Source organism: Fusarium odoratissimum (assembly GCF_000260195.1).
Source record: "Fusarium odoratissimum NRRL 54006 unplaced genomic scaffold supercont1.17, whole genome shotgun sequence".
NCBI lineage: Eukaryota > Fungi > Ascomycota > Sordariomycetes > Hypocreales > Nectriaceae > Fusarium > Fusarium odoratissimum.
In genome coordinates, this window is record NW_022158703.1 from 667,607 (window position 1) to 687,152 (window position 19,546).

General features: G+C 48.9%; 8 protein-coding genes across 11 annotated transcripts; 1 reads left to right on the forward strand and 7 right to left on the reverse strand.

Moving 5' to 3' along the window:
- The first annotated feature begins 772 nt into the window (after positions 1–772).
- On the forward strand, positions 773–2,492 carry FOIG_10212 (uncharacterized protein). The gene is made up of 2 exons (XM_031210522.1): positions 773–925; positions 969–2,492. Exons 1-2 carry the CDS (start codon positions 832–834, stop codon positions 1,334–1,336), a joined length of 462 nt encoding a protein of 153 aa, XP_031060000.1. The 5' UTR covers positions 773–831; the 3' UTR covers positions 1,337–2,492.
- On the reverse strand, positions 1,302–2,616 carry FOIG_10213 (uncharacterized protein). The gene has a single exon (XM_031210523.1). The coding sequence runs from the start codon at positions 2,513–2,515 to the stop codon at positions 1,475–1,477; it is 1,041 nt and encodes a 346-aa protein (XP_031060001.1). The 5' UTR covers positions 2,516–2,616; the 3' UTR covers positions 1,302–1,474.
- Positions 2,617–3,050: 434 nt separating this feature from the next.
- On the reverse strand, positions 3,051–3,605 carry FOIG_10214 (uncharacterized protein; the record flags this gene model as incomplete). Its single annotated transcript, XM_031210524.1, has 1 exon — positions 3,051–3,605. One exon carries the CDS (start codon positions 3,603–3,605, stop codon positions 3,051–3,053), a length of 555 nt encoding a protein of 184 aa, XP_031060002.1.
- A 1,426-nt stretch (positions 3,606–5,031) lies between these two features.
- Positions 5,032–5,533, reverse strand: FOIG_10215 (uncharacterized protein; the record flags this gene model as incomplete). Its single annotated transcript, XM_031210525.1, has 1 exon — positions 5,032–5,533. A coding segment is annotated over one exon (502 nt), but the record flags the coding sequence as incomplete, so codon positions are not given.
- A 1,388-nt stretch (positions 5,534–6,921) lies between these two features.
- On the reverse strand, positions 6,922–7,288 carry FOIG_10216 (uncharacterized protein; the record flags this gene model as incomplete). The annotated part of the gene is made up of 3 exons (XM_031210526.1): positions 6,922–7,083; positions 7,110–7,145; positions 7,244–7,288. The coding sequence occupies 3 exons, from the start codon at positions 7,286–7,288 to the stop codon at positions 6,922–6,924; spliced, it is 243 nt and encodes an 80-aa protein (XP_031060004.1).
- Positions 7,289–7,703: 415 nt separating this feature from the next.
- FOIG_10217 (uncharacterized protein) lies at positions 7,704–8,621 on the reverse strand (the record flags this gene model as incomplete). The annotated part of the gene is made up of 1 exon (XM_031210527.1): positions 7,704–8,621. One exon carries the CDS (start codon positions 8,619–8,621, stop codon positions 7,704–7,706), a length of 918 nt encoding a protein of 305 aa, XP_031060005.1.
- A 2,742-nt stretch (positions 8,622–11,363) lies between these two features.
- On the reverse strand, positions 11,364–15,247 carry FOIG_10218 (catalase-peroxidase). The gene is made up of 3 exons (XM_031210528.1): positions 14,256–15,247; positions 13,801–14,197; positions 11,364–13,747 (listed from the first exon to the last, which is right to left on the reverse strand). Exons 1-3 carry the CDS (start codon positions 14,709–14,711, stop codon positions 12,195–12,197), a joined length of 2,406 nt encoding a protein of 801 aa, XP_031060006.1. The 5' UTR covers positions 14,712–15,247; the 3' UTR covers positions 11,364–12,194.
- A 904-nt stretch (positions 15,248–16,151) lies between these two features.
- Positions 16,152–19,227, reverse strand: FOIG_10219 (uncharacterized protein). 4 transcript variants are annotated; one of them, XM_031210532.1, is made up of 3 exons: positions 17,305–19,227; positions 17,115–17,248; positions 16,152–17,035 (listed from the first exon to the last, which is right to left on the reverse strand). In XM_031210532.1, the coding sequence occupies exon 1, from the start codon at positions 18,315–18,317 to the stop codon at positions 18,003–18,005; it is 315 nt and encodes a 104-aa protein (XP_031060010.1). In that variant the 5' UTR covers positions 18,318–19,227; the 3' UTR covers positions 16,152–17,035; positions 17,115–17,248; positions 17,305–18,002. The 4 variants fall into 4 exon arrangements, with proteins under 4 accessions (XP_031060010.1, XP_031060009.1, XP_031060008.1 ...); XM_031210531.1 differs by having other exon boundaries at positions 16,152–17,238; XM_031210530.1 differs by having other exon boundaries at positions 16,152–17,248.
- Positions 19,228–19,546: the final 319 nt, after the last annotated feature.

Sequence of the window (19,546 nt, forward strand, 5' to 3'; positions counted from 1 at the left end):
GACACGATATGTCATTTCCTACAAGGCAAAGCGCCAGACGAACAGATTACCAATTTGGCAGTAGAATAATAACCAGTGGCCGTTAAGCGTCAACGTCAATTGGCATTCCAATGACCGTCGTTACCGTTGTCATTAACCATAACAAGATACGAGAGTCAAAGCGTTAAATATCGCTAGGGAATAAACCCTCCGATGAAGATGTTCTTCCCTCTTGACAGGCCTGATTATCGCGTGGCTTCATATCACACGGCCCTTGCGTCTGTCACACAGCAAGGAGAGTGATCACCGCACGCACGTTTATCCCTTGCTGCCCAGCCTTATTCCAGCTGATCTTTTCTTTTTTTCACCCTTGCAGTCGATGATTGTGATGATGGAAATGATCGATGGGTCGATCGCCAATAACGTCATTTGAGACCAGTAGAATTTTTTATTGATGCCCGTATTTGTGGTTTTGGTTATCGGTGATCTGCAGGACCCAGCGCTTTGGGCGGTAATTACAGTGGAGGTCACCTTTTTTTTCGCATTTCGTGGTCCTTCGGCATCTCGACCATCCGAAACCCACAGCCCCATCTGGGACAACTCCCGAGATATTCACAGTGCAGGCACATGAATATTCGTGAATAGCTTCAGTGAGTAAAAAAGCAGAACAATAAACATAATATTCTATGCTTGCAGCTTAGGTCTTACCCCTCATGATCACGTCGCGTCAGCATTTAGGTCGGGGTCTGAAGCTTGGCCTGAACCTGGTTTAAATACAACTCTGGCGGTCATCCAGACAGGGTCACTTCTATTTCTGCTTACCCTTGAAACTCCATCCCGATAGTAATCAGAATGTCGGAAACGAGCCCGATCCCCATTATCCTGTGCGGAAAAACCGAATTCATCGGTGAAAGAGTGATTGAAGCTCTCAAGCCAGAGATTGAAGGTAAAAAATAGCACCAGTACACCTCCGATACTAATATCATTAGTCGTTCAATTCATCTTACCTGGAAACTCGGGACGAGTCATCATACCTGCTCTTCTTGCCGGTAAAAGTCCGCCATCTCATCCTGACAGCAGCGCCATCGGCTCCGGAAACTACAATAATGCTCCCCGCGCCGTTGTGCTAGGAGGGGCTTTCGAAGAATCCGACATAGCTACCCTGTGCGATGCCGTCAAAACCGTTAATGGAGCCCGCCGTGTGGCTTGGCTCCGTCAGGATACAACCCAGCCAGCGCCTCCAGTTACATCGCCTGAATACCCTAAGCTCATGACAAGGAGAACTAAGGAGGCGGTAATCAAGCTTAATAAGGACGGGAAACTGGATGGAACATATGACGGCCTTGAGTGGTATTAGGATGCGATAATGAATGACTATGTTACAATGCTGAGACCAATGAATGCGCTATCGTGTATGAGCTGACTGAACGAGAAACAAAGGCTGAAACTGAACTGAAAGTGACACTGAACTCCTAAGCGATTCAAAACACCTTTATCACTGTGCCTCCTTCTCTTTCTTCCCCTCCGTCGTACCAATCTGACATCGAGATCCTAAGGTCTTGACACTATTCATACTCTGACTCTTCATATTTCCCATACCCGTCTTCCAATTCGCGACCTTGGTGTTGACATTCTTTCCGGCTCGATCAACACTGTCGCTGATACTTCTATCAAGCTGGTTCAACTTGGCTGTAGTGCCATTCTCGAACGCCGTACAACGATCCTTGAATCCTTTATCGATTTGATTGGCTTTCTCTGTCATAGCTGTACTTGAATTGTTGGTGAATGTCGTCCAGGCCTTCTTCTTCTTGTCGACTGCTTGGTTCCATTTGTTGACATGGCGTTGGTAGTAACCCCGAGCAGCGCTATCTTTCTTCTCTGATGTTTCGGTGGATGCGGTTGAGATACTCTCTCTACGCTCATTCGTGTTGCTGTTGTATTTCTGAACCGCCATAGACGCTTCGTTCTCTTTGTCTTGGGTTGGTAGAGACTGGGCTGAGTAGTTTGGATGGTAGAACCCTTTGTGATCCTCGTGGTTTGTTTGAGGGAGAACTTCTTTCTCTAATGAGTCGATGCGCTGCGCCTGAGCAATTTGTTCGCTTGGGTCGTAGATTTGCTTCTCATCATGTCCATCATGAAGCCTCAAGTCGTGCACCTCCTTCTCGAGCCCATGGTCATAAACCTCTTTCTCCGCGGCGGGTATATAGACTTCCTTCTCATCATGTCCCTCGTTTACAACATAAACTTCCTTCTCGTCAGATCCATCTGTCTTCTGAACAACTTCTTTCTCCTCAGACACCGCAGGAAGAACCTCCTTGAACGTGTCTTCCCCTCGTCGGTCAAAGTTTCCGGTGGAGACGATTGGCGTAGGCGGTGTCAAGATAATCTGAACGGGATTATTATCCGACGCCGAGGTTACTTCAACTGGAGATGAGCCTCCGCCCGTGTACTTCTGATGCCCAGACATGGCGATGATGACCTCAACTTGTTTGTTGGGAAATTGCAACGTCAAGCAGGTTTCATCTTTGCTGTGCATCTGCCTAAACTAAATTGGGAGGGGCGTAAGCAATATCCTTGTTGATTAGGTAATGCGGATTGACGGTCTGTCATCTTGAAACGAGAATTAAATAGGCTTTATCTTCGTTTATTAAGCTTCTCGAACAGTTGTGCTAACATTCACGCATTTTTGTCGTGGTGATTTCCAACGAATCATGCCAAGAAGGGGAAGGCCTCACATTTTCGCTTAGCTACCCTTAAACACCACACCATTCGCCTTCAGATTAGACTTCCAACACTAATGTTGATTTCAGGCAGACAAAACCTTAACATGATCACATTTTAGCTATTCCTCAGATTCCGAAGTTTGTAGAAGCTTCTCTTCCACAATAAAAGGTTGGATAAAAAAAATCCGTAAGGAAATCGCTTTGCGAACATTCTAAAAACTCCAGCTCAGCCCCAACCCCAACTGTCTAATCAACCTCTTGTAAATTTTCTGGTCCCCAAACCCAAACCCATTATTCAGCCAAGAGACATTTCTGGCATGTTCTACTGTCTGTGGCATGTCTCAAAAGTCAGGTGATTTGAATCAGACCTTTTTCTTCCAGGGAATGTCTGAACCTCCTCCGTTCCTTGATGTCTGTCATCATGAGATCACTGAGTTCTTTGATCGAGCCCTGCGCATTGATGTGACTGTCACGGCAACGGCTGTCCACAATTTCGAGTTGCTTCGTGTTTGTGTCGATCTGTTCACCCCAGAACTCGATCAACTTGTTTGCTTGGCTCAGCTGCCCCTGGACAACACTCAGGGACTGCGAGTACATGGCACACTGGCTTTCAAGCCCCGTTATCAGTTCTTTCTTTAGCTGAACATCTGCCATGTGTAATCTTCGGATTTCGTTGAGGATAACATCAACAGGGTCAATGTAGTTTTTGGCTTCTGTTTTGACTTGTGGATCGTCGTTAGACGATTGATCTGGCTCATTCTCAGATACATCTGATTCTGGATCGAGCTGTGAGGGACAGGTATAGTCATATGCCGGTGGTGAGTAGGAAGTTGGGACGTGCTGGAAAGACGATCGGGCGTTGACTGCATGATCAGACGGGACAGCTCCGAGCGGGCCATACATGTCGAAATGACGATCTTGATTGAAGGTGAACCCACATGGGTAGTTCATCTCGAGTTTGACATCTGGAGCCAATCCATGCCACGTCAAAATCCTCGCATCTTCACTGCAGACACTGTCCTCATCTGCCGAACCCCCGTGATATAATGGGGGCGGGCTCCCATCCAAAGAACCGCAATTCTTTACACCCATATTGTCGTGTAGATTTTGGTCAAAACTGGGTGTTAGCTGTAGAAGATCAGTTTTCTGTAGGATTGTCGAAATAGGAGAGGGGCTCCAATGTGCCAAGAATATGATGGTGAGGGGTAGGTCGACCGACTGTTAAGTGGGAAATGGTGTTGAAGGAGATTTGTCTATCCAAAGATCTTTCTGGATACCTTGGGCTAGTTTTATGGCTTTCTTGTAGTTGCAATAATAATAATAACAAAGAGAGGGAATGAGATAAGGAAGGCGAATGTATCCGATATTTATAATACACTTGCATCTCGAAAGACTTTGCGACAAACTCCTGACGAGCAAGCTTGTTCAGTTTTTATAAACTTTACCGATATCTCCGCAAAACATCTCCAGGGTAACCAAGAATATGACTAATTTCGACTCCTCATCTTCAGCATTGACAAATTCTTGTTCATTCGATCGAAAACTCTTTGTACGTAGACTTCAGCATAAATGGTCTGTTTAAGTGTGAGCCAAAAACACTATAGTACTATGGGGCAAATCTATTTTGTCTACCTGCAATTATAATGGCCAGTGATCCATTCATTTTGAGAGCAAAGTTACTCCCAGCGAATGGCCTCAGCGGCTCTGTAAAGCATTTAGAGCTTCACAGTACTTTATGCTTTTGCCTTTTCAACCGTGATTTCTTGCAATTTCTCGCAACTGTGTCAGAACCCCTGATATGGCATCGGAACAAGATTTAGCTTTTTGTTTACAAATAGCCCCCCATTTATGACATATATAAAAAGTGCCTAGTCAGTAAGTCGATGGCTAAACAAAGAACCTTTGGTGGCAGTACTATTGTTTTGCCATATTTCCAAGTCTATTATTGGCTGTGCAGAGCGATCAAGCTCACATGCTACCTGCCGAGAGTATGACTCATATATGCGTCCTATAAAAGATCCATGCCCGTCCTTTCGGGCTCTACGCGTGAGTTACATGATCGTGTTTATTGGTGACTATTCCACCATATGAGGCACCGAAAATCCGCCATCAACACATAAGAGTATCGAGGTGTCTTTGACATAGCAATTAAAACGCAAAGCACATTTGGCTGAACCCTGTAGAAGATAAGAGGCTCAAATCATTTGACTCTACTTGGTCTATCAGATTGAGAGATCCAAGAAGGCGAGGAACATACATTACACAAAACAGCATTACACTCCAATGCCCTCACTACTACCTAACCTTTCCCCTCACCGACTGATGACACCTAACCAGATCTAACACCCAGGTTGTTGTCCTCATCCTTAGGGCAATCCTCATCATCATCAGTATTGAACTCAACAACGCACGCAGAGTCTTGCGCGATAGCGATGCCAATGAAGGTTGTGTCAGTCTTGCCCTCTCCAGTACCAAGACTGTTTCCATCCTGGTCCTTGACCTCGCATGACTCGGGGTCACCAGCAAACGAGGACTTGCAGCGGAACTTGCGCTCTTTGGTCCAGCAATCTCCGCCGAAAGTGAACTCGCGTCCATCGCCGGTGTTGTAGCAGGGAGAGTGGTCGGCGGGATATGCCTTGCTGTAAATGGCAGTGCCGTCGTCTTTGAGGATTGTGAAGCCGGAGCTGTGACCGCTTTGGCTTCCGCCGCTGGGTCCGGAGATGGTTGAGAAGTCGCCTTGTGACCAAACAACGCGAAGATGCTCCGCTACGACGGTGGATGAAAGTGAGGCAGCCAAAAGGCCGAAGAGAATGTTACGGGGAGAAGGCATATTGATACTGGGTTGGCGAGTGTCTGTTTTGGTTGGGTTGTGAAGGGTGAATAATGCCTGTGGTTGATGAACAGACTTTAATGATGGTCTGCTGATGATCTATATATATATATGCATTCCTTTCACTGTTCTCGGGAGTTGCACCAAGTCATTCCCAAGCTCAAGTCTCCAGCCAACTCACTTCCCAATACCGCATAAATGACATCACTTTGAACGGGACAATGTCGCATCTAGAATCCTTCGACGAGACAAACTTGCTGCCTATTGCTGTCCGCAAGGAATGTGTCGGGGTTTAATCCTTTTTACCCCACGAAGAGCATCTAAGCCTCGGGAGATCAGGAAACCCGAGGCTGAGCTGACAGCAAAATCTGCCGATCAACCACCAAATCCAGTGTCAATGTTCATTGAGCTTGGCAAATAGGCCAAGATGTTCGGTTATCGTTACTTCAAAAGTGGAAGTCCAGTCTAAATATCTCCACTATCTACGTAATACTATCGGAATATTGTGTCGCATGGTGATTTAGCTGAGGATTCGGGATCAAGGGATTGAAGATTTGCCACTATTTGATTGGATAGCAAGAGTAAGCAAGCTCAGTAGCTGAACTACGCTTTGCCGATTTAAGACACGAAGCGGGGATTGGCAAAGCATAGTCAGGGCAGATCTGCATTTAGAGCGGGAACAGTGATATGCGAAGGATTTTAGGGCTTATTGTCATCGAGATTTCTCGGCTTCAGGAGCACGTGTCAGATCAAAGCCACGAGGAATTGAATGAACAAGAGGAAAGAGACTAATGTCAATTGTGCATCGAGAATACGTGTTTTGAGAGGAATTAGTGACTACTTACTCACAACTCACTTGGGGCATAACGAGCAAAGAAAGAGGACTCTCCAAACAACTTAGCACGCCTCTGAGACGCTTTTGTGTTTACATCTCATCCATTCCTTATTGATGTCTGCGCTGCCCCAAGATCATTTCATAGACTGGAAGTCGGTCATCTAGATATTACCTCCCGGCGAGTGGGGCAAACAAGGAGGTGATCTTCATGGTGCTGGGGTAGAGTACAAGAACGAGCAGGCTGAGGAGAATGAGAGTGAAAGAAGCTTCTGCAATGCTGAAGATATTAAATACTCAAAAGAAAGAAAAGGCCCGATCGTCAGTCAGAGACGTTTTGCTAAGTAAGGCCTCGTTGGTGTTCCATTGCATCTGGGCCAAGTCCAACATGAAGGTGACAGCCACAAACTTTTGCAAATACGAACTTCCAGTACAGATGTGAAGGCATCCCCAACACGTTCCCGCTTACGAGGCCCACATATACAATTTGGCCAGTTGATCACTAAGCCACTACAATAAATGTGTATAATCGGTGGAGGCTTCTAGAAGGCAGCGTGTCAGTAGAGCTCATTTTTCCATCCACCATTCATGGCCAGTCGCTCTAGCACCAGCACATCGGTAATTCTCATCTCATCCTTGAGTAAAACGTTCTCTACGCGCTCTGAGTCACTTCCAATAGCAAGTTTCTGGCCTGTAGGGCTGAATAATTTCTCCGACTCCTGTAACATGTCGCCACTCTGCTTACTGATGAAGTCCGACCACCCTTGACATGGCCATTGCACTACAGCGAAGTCGGTTAGTTCCGCTATCAGTCTTTTAGCCTGCGAGGCTTCAGTGGGCCTTTGTTGGCGACTCAAATTGAACAGCGCTGAGGCAAACTATTGCACCATGGACACTTGTACCAGTGGCGATAGGCACGTCCATGTTGTCTTTGCAAGTGCAACAAGGTCGTATGTTCGCCTTGCGGTTCCTCGTGGCGATAAAAGGCTTGTGAAAGAGGTCAAACATGGGATTGGTAACGGGCGGAATCGGGGAAATTCTGTACCCGAAGGATGTGTGTTTGGGTTGTTGAGTAAAGAGGCACCTCTAAGCCTTAAAAGGATGCCCCGTACATATTTACTACGAATAGGGAGGACTGCATGTTTAGGTGTAAGAAATTGTTGTCTGCTGCCTTTCTAAAGTCTAACAAATGCTTCTGTATACACATCCCAAATGAGAGTCTAAATGTGTAACTATACCCCAATCTATTGAAGCATCTCAACATCAAACATCCTGACAAGTTGCAGTCGTGCCCAAGATCTATCATAGCACTCGTTGGTTCTAAATCTGACTCACGATCTTAAACCTGATGGCTGTATGGTTCATAGGCAAGATCCGTCCGGGGAGATGGCGCCAGACCACGATTATGGTATGTCGGCTGCATCTCGTGATCACCATCAATAGGGACATAAGCTCCAGAGTGGCGACTATGCTCGAGCAGTCCCTTGCCTTCAGGGTCCTTTCGATTGGTGGTGGTGCTGCAGCAGAGAGTTGGTATTATCCAGAGGAGGTTTGCAGCGATTACAAATGCAGCACCAATCCAAATGATGGCAAGGAAAACGACGTTGACTTTTCCCTTGACTCCATAGAGCTTAGCAGTAGTTTCCACGGCACCAATCGAGACGGAGGCCATGATAGTGGAGAGAATGGCTGACGCGAGGACAAACGCGGAAGCAAGGCCACTTGCCATCCATGTCCAGCAGGTGAGCTCGCGAGAGCAAACAGCAAAGATACCAAGAGCAATCTCGATGGTGAGCTCTATCAAGGCCACAATGAAGGCAACTTCGGCTCCTTTCGTCATCGATCCAAAGGTTTGGATAGCAGCCTTGATCTCTTTCGGCAGTTTGACCTCGACATCTTTATCAACACTCTTGATGTGGTTTGTTGATATAGTCTTTCTGACCCAATCAAACTTGGGACTTGAGCACTCTCGCTTATCATCTCTATCAGTATGACAGTATCCCCAGGGCGTAATATCGTAGGTCTTGTCAAGCCCAAGGAGTTCGGCAGTAATATTCTTTTCGACTGTCTCGGCACGTGGCAAGATCTTGTCGACAAGTTCACTTGCAGGACTGATGCTAAGATTCTCGAAATCGAGCTGGATGAGGTAGAGAGATTTGTCGGTGATGCCTGCGAGTGCGGGGACGAGGGTGAAGATGGCAGCCGCAATTGCGAGTGCGAATGGCAGAAGTACGCCAATAACGCGGCCAACGATCATTTTTGTGAATATTTGGTGGCTATTTGTGTACAGTGTTTGTTATTTGTATTTTAAAGCGAGTGGCTGTAACAAAGCGAAGGACTAGTTTGCAAACGAAGATGTTATTGATGTTCGATTATAACAGCTCCAAATGGTTATTTTATACAAATGCAATCCTCACAATCTCATGAACCAATTTAAAGCTCGCCTAGTTCTCACGAAAAGACCGTTCCGGATTTCGAGTAGTTTCGACGAAGAATCCCTGCGATGTCAGAAACTCAGCCACTCACTTCGTCCCATCGCTGGGAAAGCTCTTACCCTCGGTCTAACGCCATACTTCATTTTACCCAATTCCCCGGGTACATAGAGCTTCCGTGATACTGTTACTGTTGTCGAATATGGTTGAGGTACCGGCCGTCTGTTTTTGTTCTAATTTTAGAGTGGCTGGGACCTGATTACTGAGCGTTCCGACGACGCGCGCTGACTCTTGCGGGCTGCATCTTTGCAAGTTTCATTATACTTGTTTGCCCCACAGAGCTATTGTTCAGTGCTTTCTTTCTTGTCTGAGTTGAAGAAATAGGTACTTATGCCGCTCACGCCGCCCAGATGCCGCCCTTCAGGGTCCAACAGCATGGATCAGGTTGTCAGCCGCCCATCTTAGAGTGGCATACTACTAAGGAGTTTTTGAGACAGGTAAGGCTCTCCCAGACTTGTACTGTCGTAAAGGCTGCGCCATGATCCCATTGAGTCGTTGTTCCTGAACAGACTATCACGGTCATTTTGTCCGCAGGGACTTGTGAAGCAGTTCATGGATAAGGATGGCACAGAGTGTGGAGGTCTGCAGGAGTGACAACACAAGTGATTGCAAAGGGTTTGCCGGTCTCTCTTTATCCCTTTACGGTCGTTTTCGTTTGGTTGCCACCATATACATCCACTTATGCTCAGGGCTCTGAAGGGTGTCTCAGACTGCCTTCTAACAATCCTCCCGGCAGCGGTCCTATCAAGCACCGGAGCGCCAAACGGTCATGTTTTATTTGAAACTGCTAGTATCGCAAGATTGCCACTTACGGTTTTGCTGCTCTGAGATGATATTCATGATGGCCCCTTTGCGCATTGTTAATGTGTTGCTCGCGAGTCTCAGCACCAAGCGCAATCACTTTTATTGCTTTCGGGATACTTTTTTTTTGACCTGTTGGCTGCCTTGTTTACAAATGGTCATTGGGTGGGCAGCCCGCCCTCACTCGTTTCACTTGAGAAGGTTTGAGCACCAGAAAATTCGTTTGACAAGTGGCAATCAGCCTCTGTTTGGTAGACCTACTTCAGCCGCAAATGTTGGTTGAGCAACCGATATTGGCCTCTTCACTTTATGGTAATCAATATACACAAATCCTCGCTAAATTGGTATCATAGGTTTTCTCTATGTCACATCGTAATGTCCCAATCTTGTTTGGAGAACAAGCCCCGACATGCTTAGTGTTTTGCGTTTGCATAACCTTTGTGTGCGATTGCCAAGTGTCCCTCAGCCATCAATCCCAACAACAAACAAGCTGAGTACGGTTTGAAGCGGTTCCCCCAAGCAGAACACCGTTACCTTCCAGAGATGATTCAGCTGCGGGATGTGAAAGCTCCCCTTCCGCCTCTCAGCATGACGAACTCTCCCGGTCTTTCGCCATAGATTCTTTTGCTATATACGCATAGCGACGATAGAACCCTTCATTATACGACGATTAAATATATTTAAAGCACAGCAGTAGGCTGAAGCACAGGATATCTTCAGTTACTCGTGTCATTACCTCAGCGGTCCTTTGGCAGGTTTCGGCACTGGCTGGAGCCGTGTGAACATGTGCGATGACTCCCCGCGAAGGTAGGCTTCTCATGCCCCGTAAAGCAGTGGCCGAAATTTTCAGGCACCTGAGGACATTATGATCGATTGAATGTTCATGCCTCAGGTTCTTCATCTTGCTATCCAGTCCCTCTTTGCTTGTTGTTGCTCCTCGGCAATTTAGCGGTCGCACAAAAATGTGCAGCCTCTCTCAACATCGATGGGTACACGCAGCCAGCGCAATGTGCAGCATTCCGCGTCCAGGACAGCTTGATCGTGTCCAACAAAGAGCATCAGAGTTCGTCAGAGGATGCAACTCAGAATACCTTTTCTCGATTCGCTAACGTCGAAGCTCAGGATTTTGCCAACTTCAGCGTTCATCTCGCAGATTCCGCCCTCTTGAGGTTTGAGGACGAAGCGCTCATTGCCTCACTTCGAAATGAAACCCTTCACCGTTGCCGATATCATTCCCACAATGAGCTTCCACACGAGCAATTCATGTGTCGTCAACACATCAAGCTTTCCGATTCACCGAAGATCCTGAATCTGCCCAACTTTTCCTGTCCGTGGATTCCCTTCAGTGCAGGCGACCTTTGTTCCCGCAATCGGCTACAACTTTAGGCCCGCTTACGAGTGTGTACACGAGCTACGGGTCTAAACTCGACAGGTTTATGGGCTGCTACAAGGCTGTTGCCCAACATGACGTATCTGTCACCGCTCTGACGACTTCATCATGAAGTCAGTTGCCACCTATATTATATTATCTTCCTAGACGCCTGGCTACGAAGACATCCATCTATCCACCAATGCACTAAGCCCGCCGGTGACTGGTACGTGGTGACACTCCCAAACATCATACACATACTAATTCACACAGGAACTTTACATCTACCTCGATGAGAAATGCCACAAGGTGCTCGACAATCGTCAGCTAGTAACATGGGCACTGTATGGTCGGAAGGAATGTTGTGATAGCTTTATGTCATGATTCGGATGAGGCGCCTTGTTTTGCCCTCGTCGATGATTCCAGTTCTGATCGCAAGGTTAGGTCGGACCTTGGAATCAAGACTGAAACACGAGAACACAAATTCGACTGGATGTATATATCTTGTCAAGGCGTGTACCTCGCACCAGCAGAAGAAGTAGGAGAAGTAGAGGACAGAGACCACTAAATCTACTATTTGCTAAGGTTGCTGATGCATGCAAATCCTTCGGCATTATAATCCGTCGAGCGCTTTGTGCGGATATACAGCCTTATGGCTTTGATTGCCATGTTGGTCATTCATCTGTGACTTTGAGTTCAGCCTCATCGGAACGACGCTTCACATGATCGGAATGCTCGGGGGTCACCCGGCAGTGGGGCCGGCGCGCGGTATCAGATCCGAGGACAACTTCTGCTAGAACAGGGCATCAGCAAATGCACCACAAAACAGTAAAACAATACATTAATAGTGAGACCGTTCAAGCATACGGTCAACTTCCTATAGGATAAATTTAGACTGTAAATGTCGCGCAAATGGTGCCATTTGGCGCAAGAATTGTGAAGGCCTATCGGAGCCATGGTATCGTAAGCTCCGATCGACGTCCGGGCCGAGGCTCGTCGCTACCCCGCCATCACGAACGTTGTCAGGACGTTGAATAAAGCCAAGATCAATTGATCGATACATACAATCACAAAGTGCATCAGCGGGGGGGGATAGAGGACAGATACAATTAACTAATAAATTCGTAATCATTCATTCTCAATGGTATTTTGATACATTGCTCATTAATTACAGTCGAGGAGAGGCCTTGGGTGAAGAACCGTTCGCAAGATCAAATCGGTCCAGGTTCATCACCTTGGTCCAAGCAGCAACAAAGTCCTTGACAAGCTTCTCCTGTCCACCAGCCTCAGCATATGTCTCAGCTGTAGCGCGGAGCTCAGCATGTGAACCAAAGACAAGATCGACACGGGTACCGGTCCACTTCTTGGCACCAGTCTTGCGATCAGTACCCTCGAAGATATCACCGTTTCCAACGGCCTTCCACTCAGTGCTCATGTCGAGCAGGTTGACGAAGAAGTCGTTGGTCAGAACACCAGGACGGTTGGTGAAGATACCATGCGATGAGCCGTCATAGTTGGTGTTGAGGGCACGGAGACCACCGATGAGAGCGGTGAGCTCAGGGACGCTGAGGGTGAGGAGTTGAGCGCGGTCAATGAGCTGGTGCTCAAGCTTGACGCGGTCTGTAGAAGAGCCGTAGTTACGGAAACCATCAGCGAAAGGCTGAAGGTGGTTGACAGACTTGACGTCGGTCTGCTCCTGTGTAGCGTCGGTGCGGCCGGGCGCGAAGGGCACGGTGATGTTAACACCGGCATCCTTAGCAGCCTTCTCAACGGCGGCGGAACCAGCAAGAACAATAACATCAGCAAGGGAGATGGCCTTGCCGCTGGACTGAGAGTCGTTGAACTTCTTCTGGATGCCCTCAAGAGTGCTGAGGACCTTGCTCAATTGAGCGGGGTTGTTGACCTCCCAGTCCTTCTGCGGCTGAAGGCGGATACGGGCGCCATTGGCACCACCGCGGAGATCACTGCCTCGGAAGGTGGAGGCGGAGGCCCAAGCGGTAGAGACGAGCTTGGAGACGTCAACACCAGACTTGAGGATCTCGTTCTTGATGGCGGAAATATCGCCATCGTCGACGAGCTTGTAGTCACGCTCGGGAACGGGGTCTTGCCAGAGGAAGACCTCCTTGGGGACCTCAGGGCCGAGGTATCGGTCGCGGGGACCCATGTCACGGTGGGTAAGCTTGAACCAGGCCTTGGCGAAAGCCTCGTTGAACTGATCTGGGTTCTCGAGGAAGCGACGAGAGATCTTCTCGTACTCAGGGTCGAATCGCAGAGACAAATCGGTGGTCAACATGGTAGGCTTCTGCTTCTTGTTGGGGTCGAAAGCATCAGGAACAGTGGCGTTGGCATCCTTGGCAACCCACTGGTGAGCGCCAGCAGGGCTCTTTGTGAGCTCCCATTCGAACTGGAAGAGGTACTTGAGGTAGTCGTGGCTCCACTTGACGGGAGTGCTGGTCCAGGTAACCTCGAGACCGGAGGTGGTTGTGTGAGGACCCTTGCCGGTCTTGTAGCTGTTGGACCAGCCGAGACCCTGCTGGGCGAGATCAGCGGCCTCGGGCTCGGGGCCGACGTGGTCGGTTGAGCCAGCGCCGTGAGTCTTTCCGACGGTATGACCACCGGCGATGAGGGCGACGGTCTCCTCGTCGTTCATGGCCATGCGACCGAAGGTCTCGCGGATGTCACGGGCAGCGGCGACGGGGTCGGGGTTGCCATCAGGACCCTCTGCGATAAAGTCAGTGATTGTGCATTACGCATTGTCTCGGGGGAGGACTGACCAGGGTTAACATAAATAAGACCGTGGTGAGCAGCAGCCAGAGGCTTCTCAAGCTCGCGGGTGTGAATGTTCTTGTGGGGAGCCTGATCGGAATCGGTAGCGCCAGGCTTGGTGGTTCCGGGGTGGCCATCAGAGTAACGGACGTCGTTTCCGAGCCAAGTATCCTCGCCACCGTAGTAGGTAGCCTCGTCAGCCTCCCAAGTATCCGGACGACCAGCGGCGAAGCCAATGGTCTTGAAGCCCATATCCTCGAGGGCGACGTTGCCAGCCATGACGATCAGGTCGGCCCATGAGACCTTGTTGCCGTACTTTTGCTTGACGGGCCACAGAAGACGGCGGGCCTTGTCGAGGGAAACGTTATCGGGCCAAGAGTTGAGGGGGGCGAATCTTTGCTGACCCTATGACGCTGTTAGACTTGTCCGCGATTGAGAGAGAGGGTGTAATAGATTTCTTTACCTGTCGGCCGCCACCTCGGCCATCGAAGATACGGTATGTTCCAACGGCGTGCCACGACATACGGACAAAGAGACCACCATAGTGGCCGAAATCAGCAGGCCACCAGTCCTGCGAATCGCGGCAGACCTTTCGCAGATCCTCCTTAAGCTCGTTGTAGTCAATAGAGTTGAAAGCCTCGGCGTAGTTGAAGTTCTCGCCGTAGGGATTGGTGACGGCGCTATGCTGACGAAGAATGTTGGTCTTGAGAGCCTCGGGCCACCACTTCTGATGGGTAACGCCGTGACCAGCGACGTTGGGGACCTTGTGGGCCACGGGACACTTTCTCTCGTCGGCCATTTTTGGAGCTGAAGTATGAAGCGATAATCTGGTGGTTTGTTGGTTCAGATTCAGATTCAGAGTCCTCCTCGCAACAGACAAGGACAGAATACGAGAGGAAGGGAAGAGAAACCGAGGCATGGAGGAGATGCGGGGGTGGAGTTTGGCATTTATACCGTAACGCGAGGGACGTGGATTGGAAAAGGAACGACTGTGAGTGGACTCTTTTTAGAGGCGAGACGGTGTCCCCGGATCACGCTCGGAATCTCGTCAAACTACCAAGGGACGACTTGTACAGTATCATCGGAAACTTATGCCGGATTTGTCAACAAAAGTTAACTGCATGACGCACTGTAGCCCATCGCAAGTGCGGGGAAGCTGTCCGAACTGAGCAACTGGTGTAACCAAGGCACGTTGAATGCCCGGAAGACTTCGGGGTCGGGGAGAGATATCGGGCCTTGTTTGAGGAATCAGTCCCTACAGAATTATCTAGAAATAACAATCATTCATCCTCTACATCATGGTTCCTACAAGACTGCAAATGATTGCCACTGAATAACCTTTCATGAAGCATCATGACACTGGAGGGATGGACTCCCCCCCGTGATCGGTTTAGTACCGGCTCTTACTGGGCCGGCCCCGCAAAACAAACACCACAGCAACCCAATTTCTCTGCGTGTTAGCAGCCCGTTTCGTCGTAGACCAGCCCATTTCACCCCGCCTGAGCTTCTGGAGAAAACCAGGGGAGAGCTCTCAGCTACCACTGCGGATTTCCTCCCACCAGACACAGTCTAAAATTGGCAGGCCAAAGAGCGGGGTCAACTTCACCATCGCAATCCATTTCTTCCTAACACAGTAATAAAAGTGAGGCAATTCCACCGTCGCATTACGACTTAATTTGAACTTGCTGCGTAGCAACGATCGTTGTTACTTCCTAATGCATGAATTGCTCAATTGCCTCTTAAAGCCGGCGTGGAAATCCGCTTCAGGGATGTTCAATTTGCCAATGATACACAATAGATTCCAAATGATCAGAGATGATCGAGTTCCACTAACAAACTTCCAAACACCCACCACAAGCCGAGATGCGCAAGCCAATCATGAGCCCCGCTTACATTTGGAATCAATTTCCATTCTGCAGCAGATGGAATCAATTGTGTTCCAGGTGTGCGGTACCTGCGTCGTCAGTGGTTCCTGCAAGCCTCCGGTCGGATTATCTCGACGCATCATCCAAGACATTGATGCCGAGGCGCCGATGAAAAGTCTCCGACTGATGAGGAATTGAACTCGAGACCTTCAAAATGCAAAAATAAATGGAGGTGGATGATCGCATCTTTGACCAGTACCTCCGAAGAGGGCCTGGCCTAGCGACCATCCGAGGTTTTGGTTCACTATCCAAGTACATGAGGGGTTCATGATCCCCTCTTTTCTGACTCTCGGCTCCAGCGCAACACAAACGCGCGTACAATTGAAACAGTACATGGCTTGTACGAGCATATCTAGTTCTGTTTCAATTGTTGACAATCTTACACCTCGGTGCGATAAGACTTGCGACTTCAAAGCTCGCACCTCATGAGACAATGCCAGCGGGTAGACTGTAGCCAATCGAAATACACGCATCACTAAGCTCAGTGCCCAGTAAATTTACTCATAAGACAGCAGTCAGGGATCAAAGAGAGGGATGAGGGATGAGGAAAAGCCACTGATTATCATCCAGCTTCCATTTTGACATGTATTCGTCAGACATGAGAGTATTTCCAGTCAATTAGTGTTCGCACTGGTGACTTGGAAGTTGCACTGCCAAACCACTCTAGCAGGGAAGCGTTGACGTCCAGCTACAGGTGACTGACCCCACTGTAGTCGCTAAGTGGTCTGCCACCAACCGACCCACTGCAAGCGTGCACTGTCAAGCACTGCGACGACAACCTCATCTCTTCAGACCAAAATTCCAAAAGATTAACGCATTCGAACGCGCGAGCAAAAGAGGAAGGATTGTAAACGACTTTACAGGCGGAATGAGCGTTAGTGCGATTATCCCTTTCATGCTGGCGCATTACACGGCTACGTCACTAACCACTCGGCCAGACCACTCTAGCGAGAGGAATGTCTGAACCCAACCCCGACAACATTGATCAGATTGTGGTATATATAGTGAGTAACCCCGCTGGAGGTTTGCTTCTGTCATGGAAATCGCTCCGTGGTATGCCAACCTGGGTCCCGCCCACGACACCAGTATGTCTGACGGCCCGAGCATCAGCGAGGAGCAGTCCAATGACCCTTGCCATTGTGCAAAAAGAAAGGCCAACATGTTCGAACGCATGAGCAAAAGGAAATCGAGGCTGTAAACAACTTTACATTGGCAGGGGATCAGTCAAGCCGCTTGACCACTCTATCGAGAGGAATGTCTGAACCACGACCCCCGCGAAGTAGCAATTAGATCATGGTGTATATGGCTTCAGCCGAATCTGTGTCGTTCATATCAATATCACAAAAAGTCCAGCACTCGAACGTGTGACCTAAAGGCAAAAAGAGGACGTATCTTACTACGACTTTACAAGAGCGCTGTTAGCATATTAACATATGCATAACCGCTAGACCACTCTAACGAGAGGAATGTCTCGACTACCGTCCCCCGATAAGCACTTCTCAGATCACAGGATATATAGCTCTGAAGCAGCCTTCACACTCAGCTTTATAGTAAGAAAAAAAGGAAGAAACAAGGATTCGAACCTACAAGTAAAAGAGACAACGCTGTATACAGCTTTACACAGGGGTCCGCACTGGGAGCCCCCGTTTGACCACTCTAACGAGAGAAATGCCTGAGCGATGCCCCGTTAAGCAGTGCTGAAAAAAGACTAAGTATATATACTCTCAATACAGCCGACGGATTGCATCAAGAGGGAGCCAACATATCATGGTTGGAGACTTGACCAGCTGCTGGGAAGGATCTGCAGTTCGAGGAAGGCGCTGAGAGGCAGGTGCCTATTACCTTTGAGGATAGTCTAAGTGTGAGAAACGAAGTAATCACGAAGAGCAAGAGATGTACGCAAGAATCGTCCTTTTAAATTACTCTCACCACCGTCGGGAACGGACTTCACTCTTCCGAGCGCTACATTGGCCAGGAACCCCTGAACACCAGCCTCGCGAAAGTAAGCAATGAGGCCAAGATCGTTGTAGGCATTCCTTGTGATATAGACAGCACTTTTCCTTTCATTTACCTAACCATTCATCACGATATGATGGTGTCACGCGATGAGCAAAGTCGGACGTTGGAAGGTGACTTGAGGAGTCCGACTCTCAAGACACCTGAGGATTACATTTTACGTTTACATTGACCTACCTCGAGCTCCGACTTGGGCCATGAGACACATCAGTGCAATCGTAAAAAGTTCCGCGATACCATGAATCCATTTTCCGGTATCATCCAGCTGTTCACATCTGGTGCTTCTCCTCGGACAATATCCCCACCGAACACCGAAGGTCTCGGTCTCTGAGGGGGCTGCCAAGTCCGTCGGACAACGGCATAGCGTGACTCGGCCTTCTTCTTGTGTAAAACTCAGGCTCGGGACGCAAGATCCTACGGGCCGTTGGACAATTGGCGGTTGGTGGCAGCATGATCGGACCATATGTCGAAATCTCGGACTCGAACTTTATCTTTCTGCCCGAACACCTACGGATGCGCAAGTGAACAACATCCGTAGGACAGCAGACAGATATGGCTGGGACATTTGCCATCGGAGAGCGCATTGGAAGACCTCAGAGACTCGGGCAATGGTTTATCGTTGCACCCGAGCTCTCTTCATCAAGCGTTCCTTTGTCGCGTGTAAGGCGCAGCCCCTCCCGAACAATTGTAGGATGATGTATTAACCGCGTGCCGATCGGGCGTCGGATGAGATTGCAATTCCACAGACATGGGACTGGAAACCCGAGAGTGCGAATCTTACGCCCTTCAAGCACGAAGCCCGTCTTTTGGGAGCAGTGTTTGAGGCGGAGTGTGTGATGTTCTCATGGGCTCCGGAGTCCGATGCGCGCGGATGTGCAACCAAATCTCGACCGACCGGACTGCGAGTCGAAGCCTGGTTTCGGGCTCTGCATAAGACAAGTCCGCTGCATGTATCAGGCCATCTCGGTATAGGATTGTTTCGGTCGGAGGGCATCGTGGCATCCGGATGACGTCCAGATCAGAGCATCTCGTCGGGTAGAAATCGGTCACGGTCGCGATCACGGCTTCGTCTATATACTCGGCTCTGGTAGCTTGAAGGGAGTTCGGGCGAAGAGCGCATTGTAGGTGGTCATTTTCGCAAGAGGATCACGATCGGGCTGGGGAGGATGGTTGTCGATGGAGAACAGACACTGCCGCAGGTACGGGGGAGGGGTCTTGGGTTTTCGAGGTCAGTGATAAAGTCACCCAAGCATAAAGACCCAAGTGCTCCATTATCCTGTCGAGATCAAGTGCAGTCGGCACCCTGGCACGTTCCTCTTCTTACGGTCGTGTTGTATCTGCGTAGGCAGGTTCGCTGAAAGACTAAGACATATTGAGCATATGGAGGTACGTAGTCGTTATCAAGTTGAGACAGAACTTGTTGCAGAGTTTGCGCGCTGTGGGGCGGGGTATTGTAATTGGCAACGCTCATTCTGTCGTGATGGTCTTGATGCTTCGATCGCATCATGCCAGTCGCGCCAGCACCTACAGCGATCGCGCGCCTTTTCACGTGACTATGATGTAATCTCGGTGGTCTTATCTTATCTATTCTTGTCTGAGCCAATAAGGGTTGGGCAAGCGGGGCATTTCTTCCTGCTCAGAACACCACAGACTGAAAGTGTGTGACAATCTTGAATTCTAATGATAAGATGAGAAAAGGGTAAAGTCCGTCAATATCCACGCCTACTGTAATTATACATTTTTCCCGGATAGAGAAGAGACAAAATGATGTACTGAACGTGTTTGGCATATCGATCAGACTTTATTACCCTGA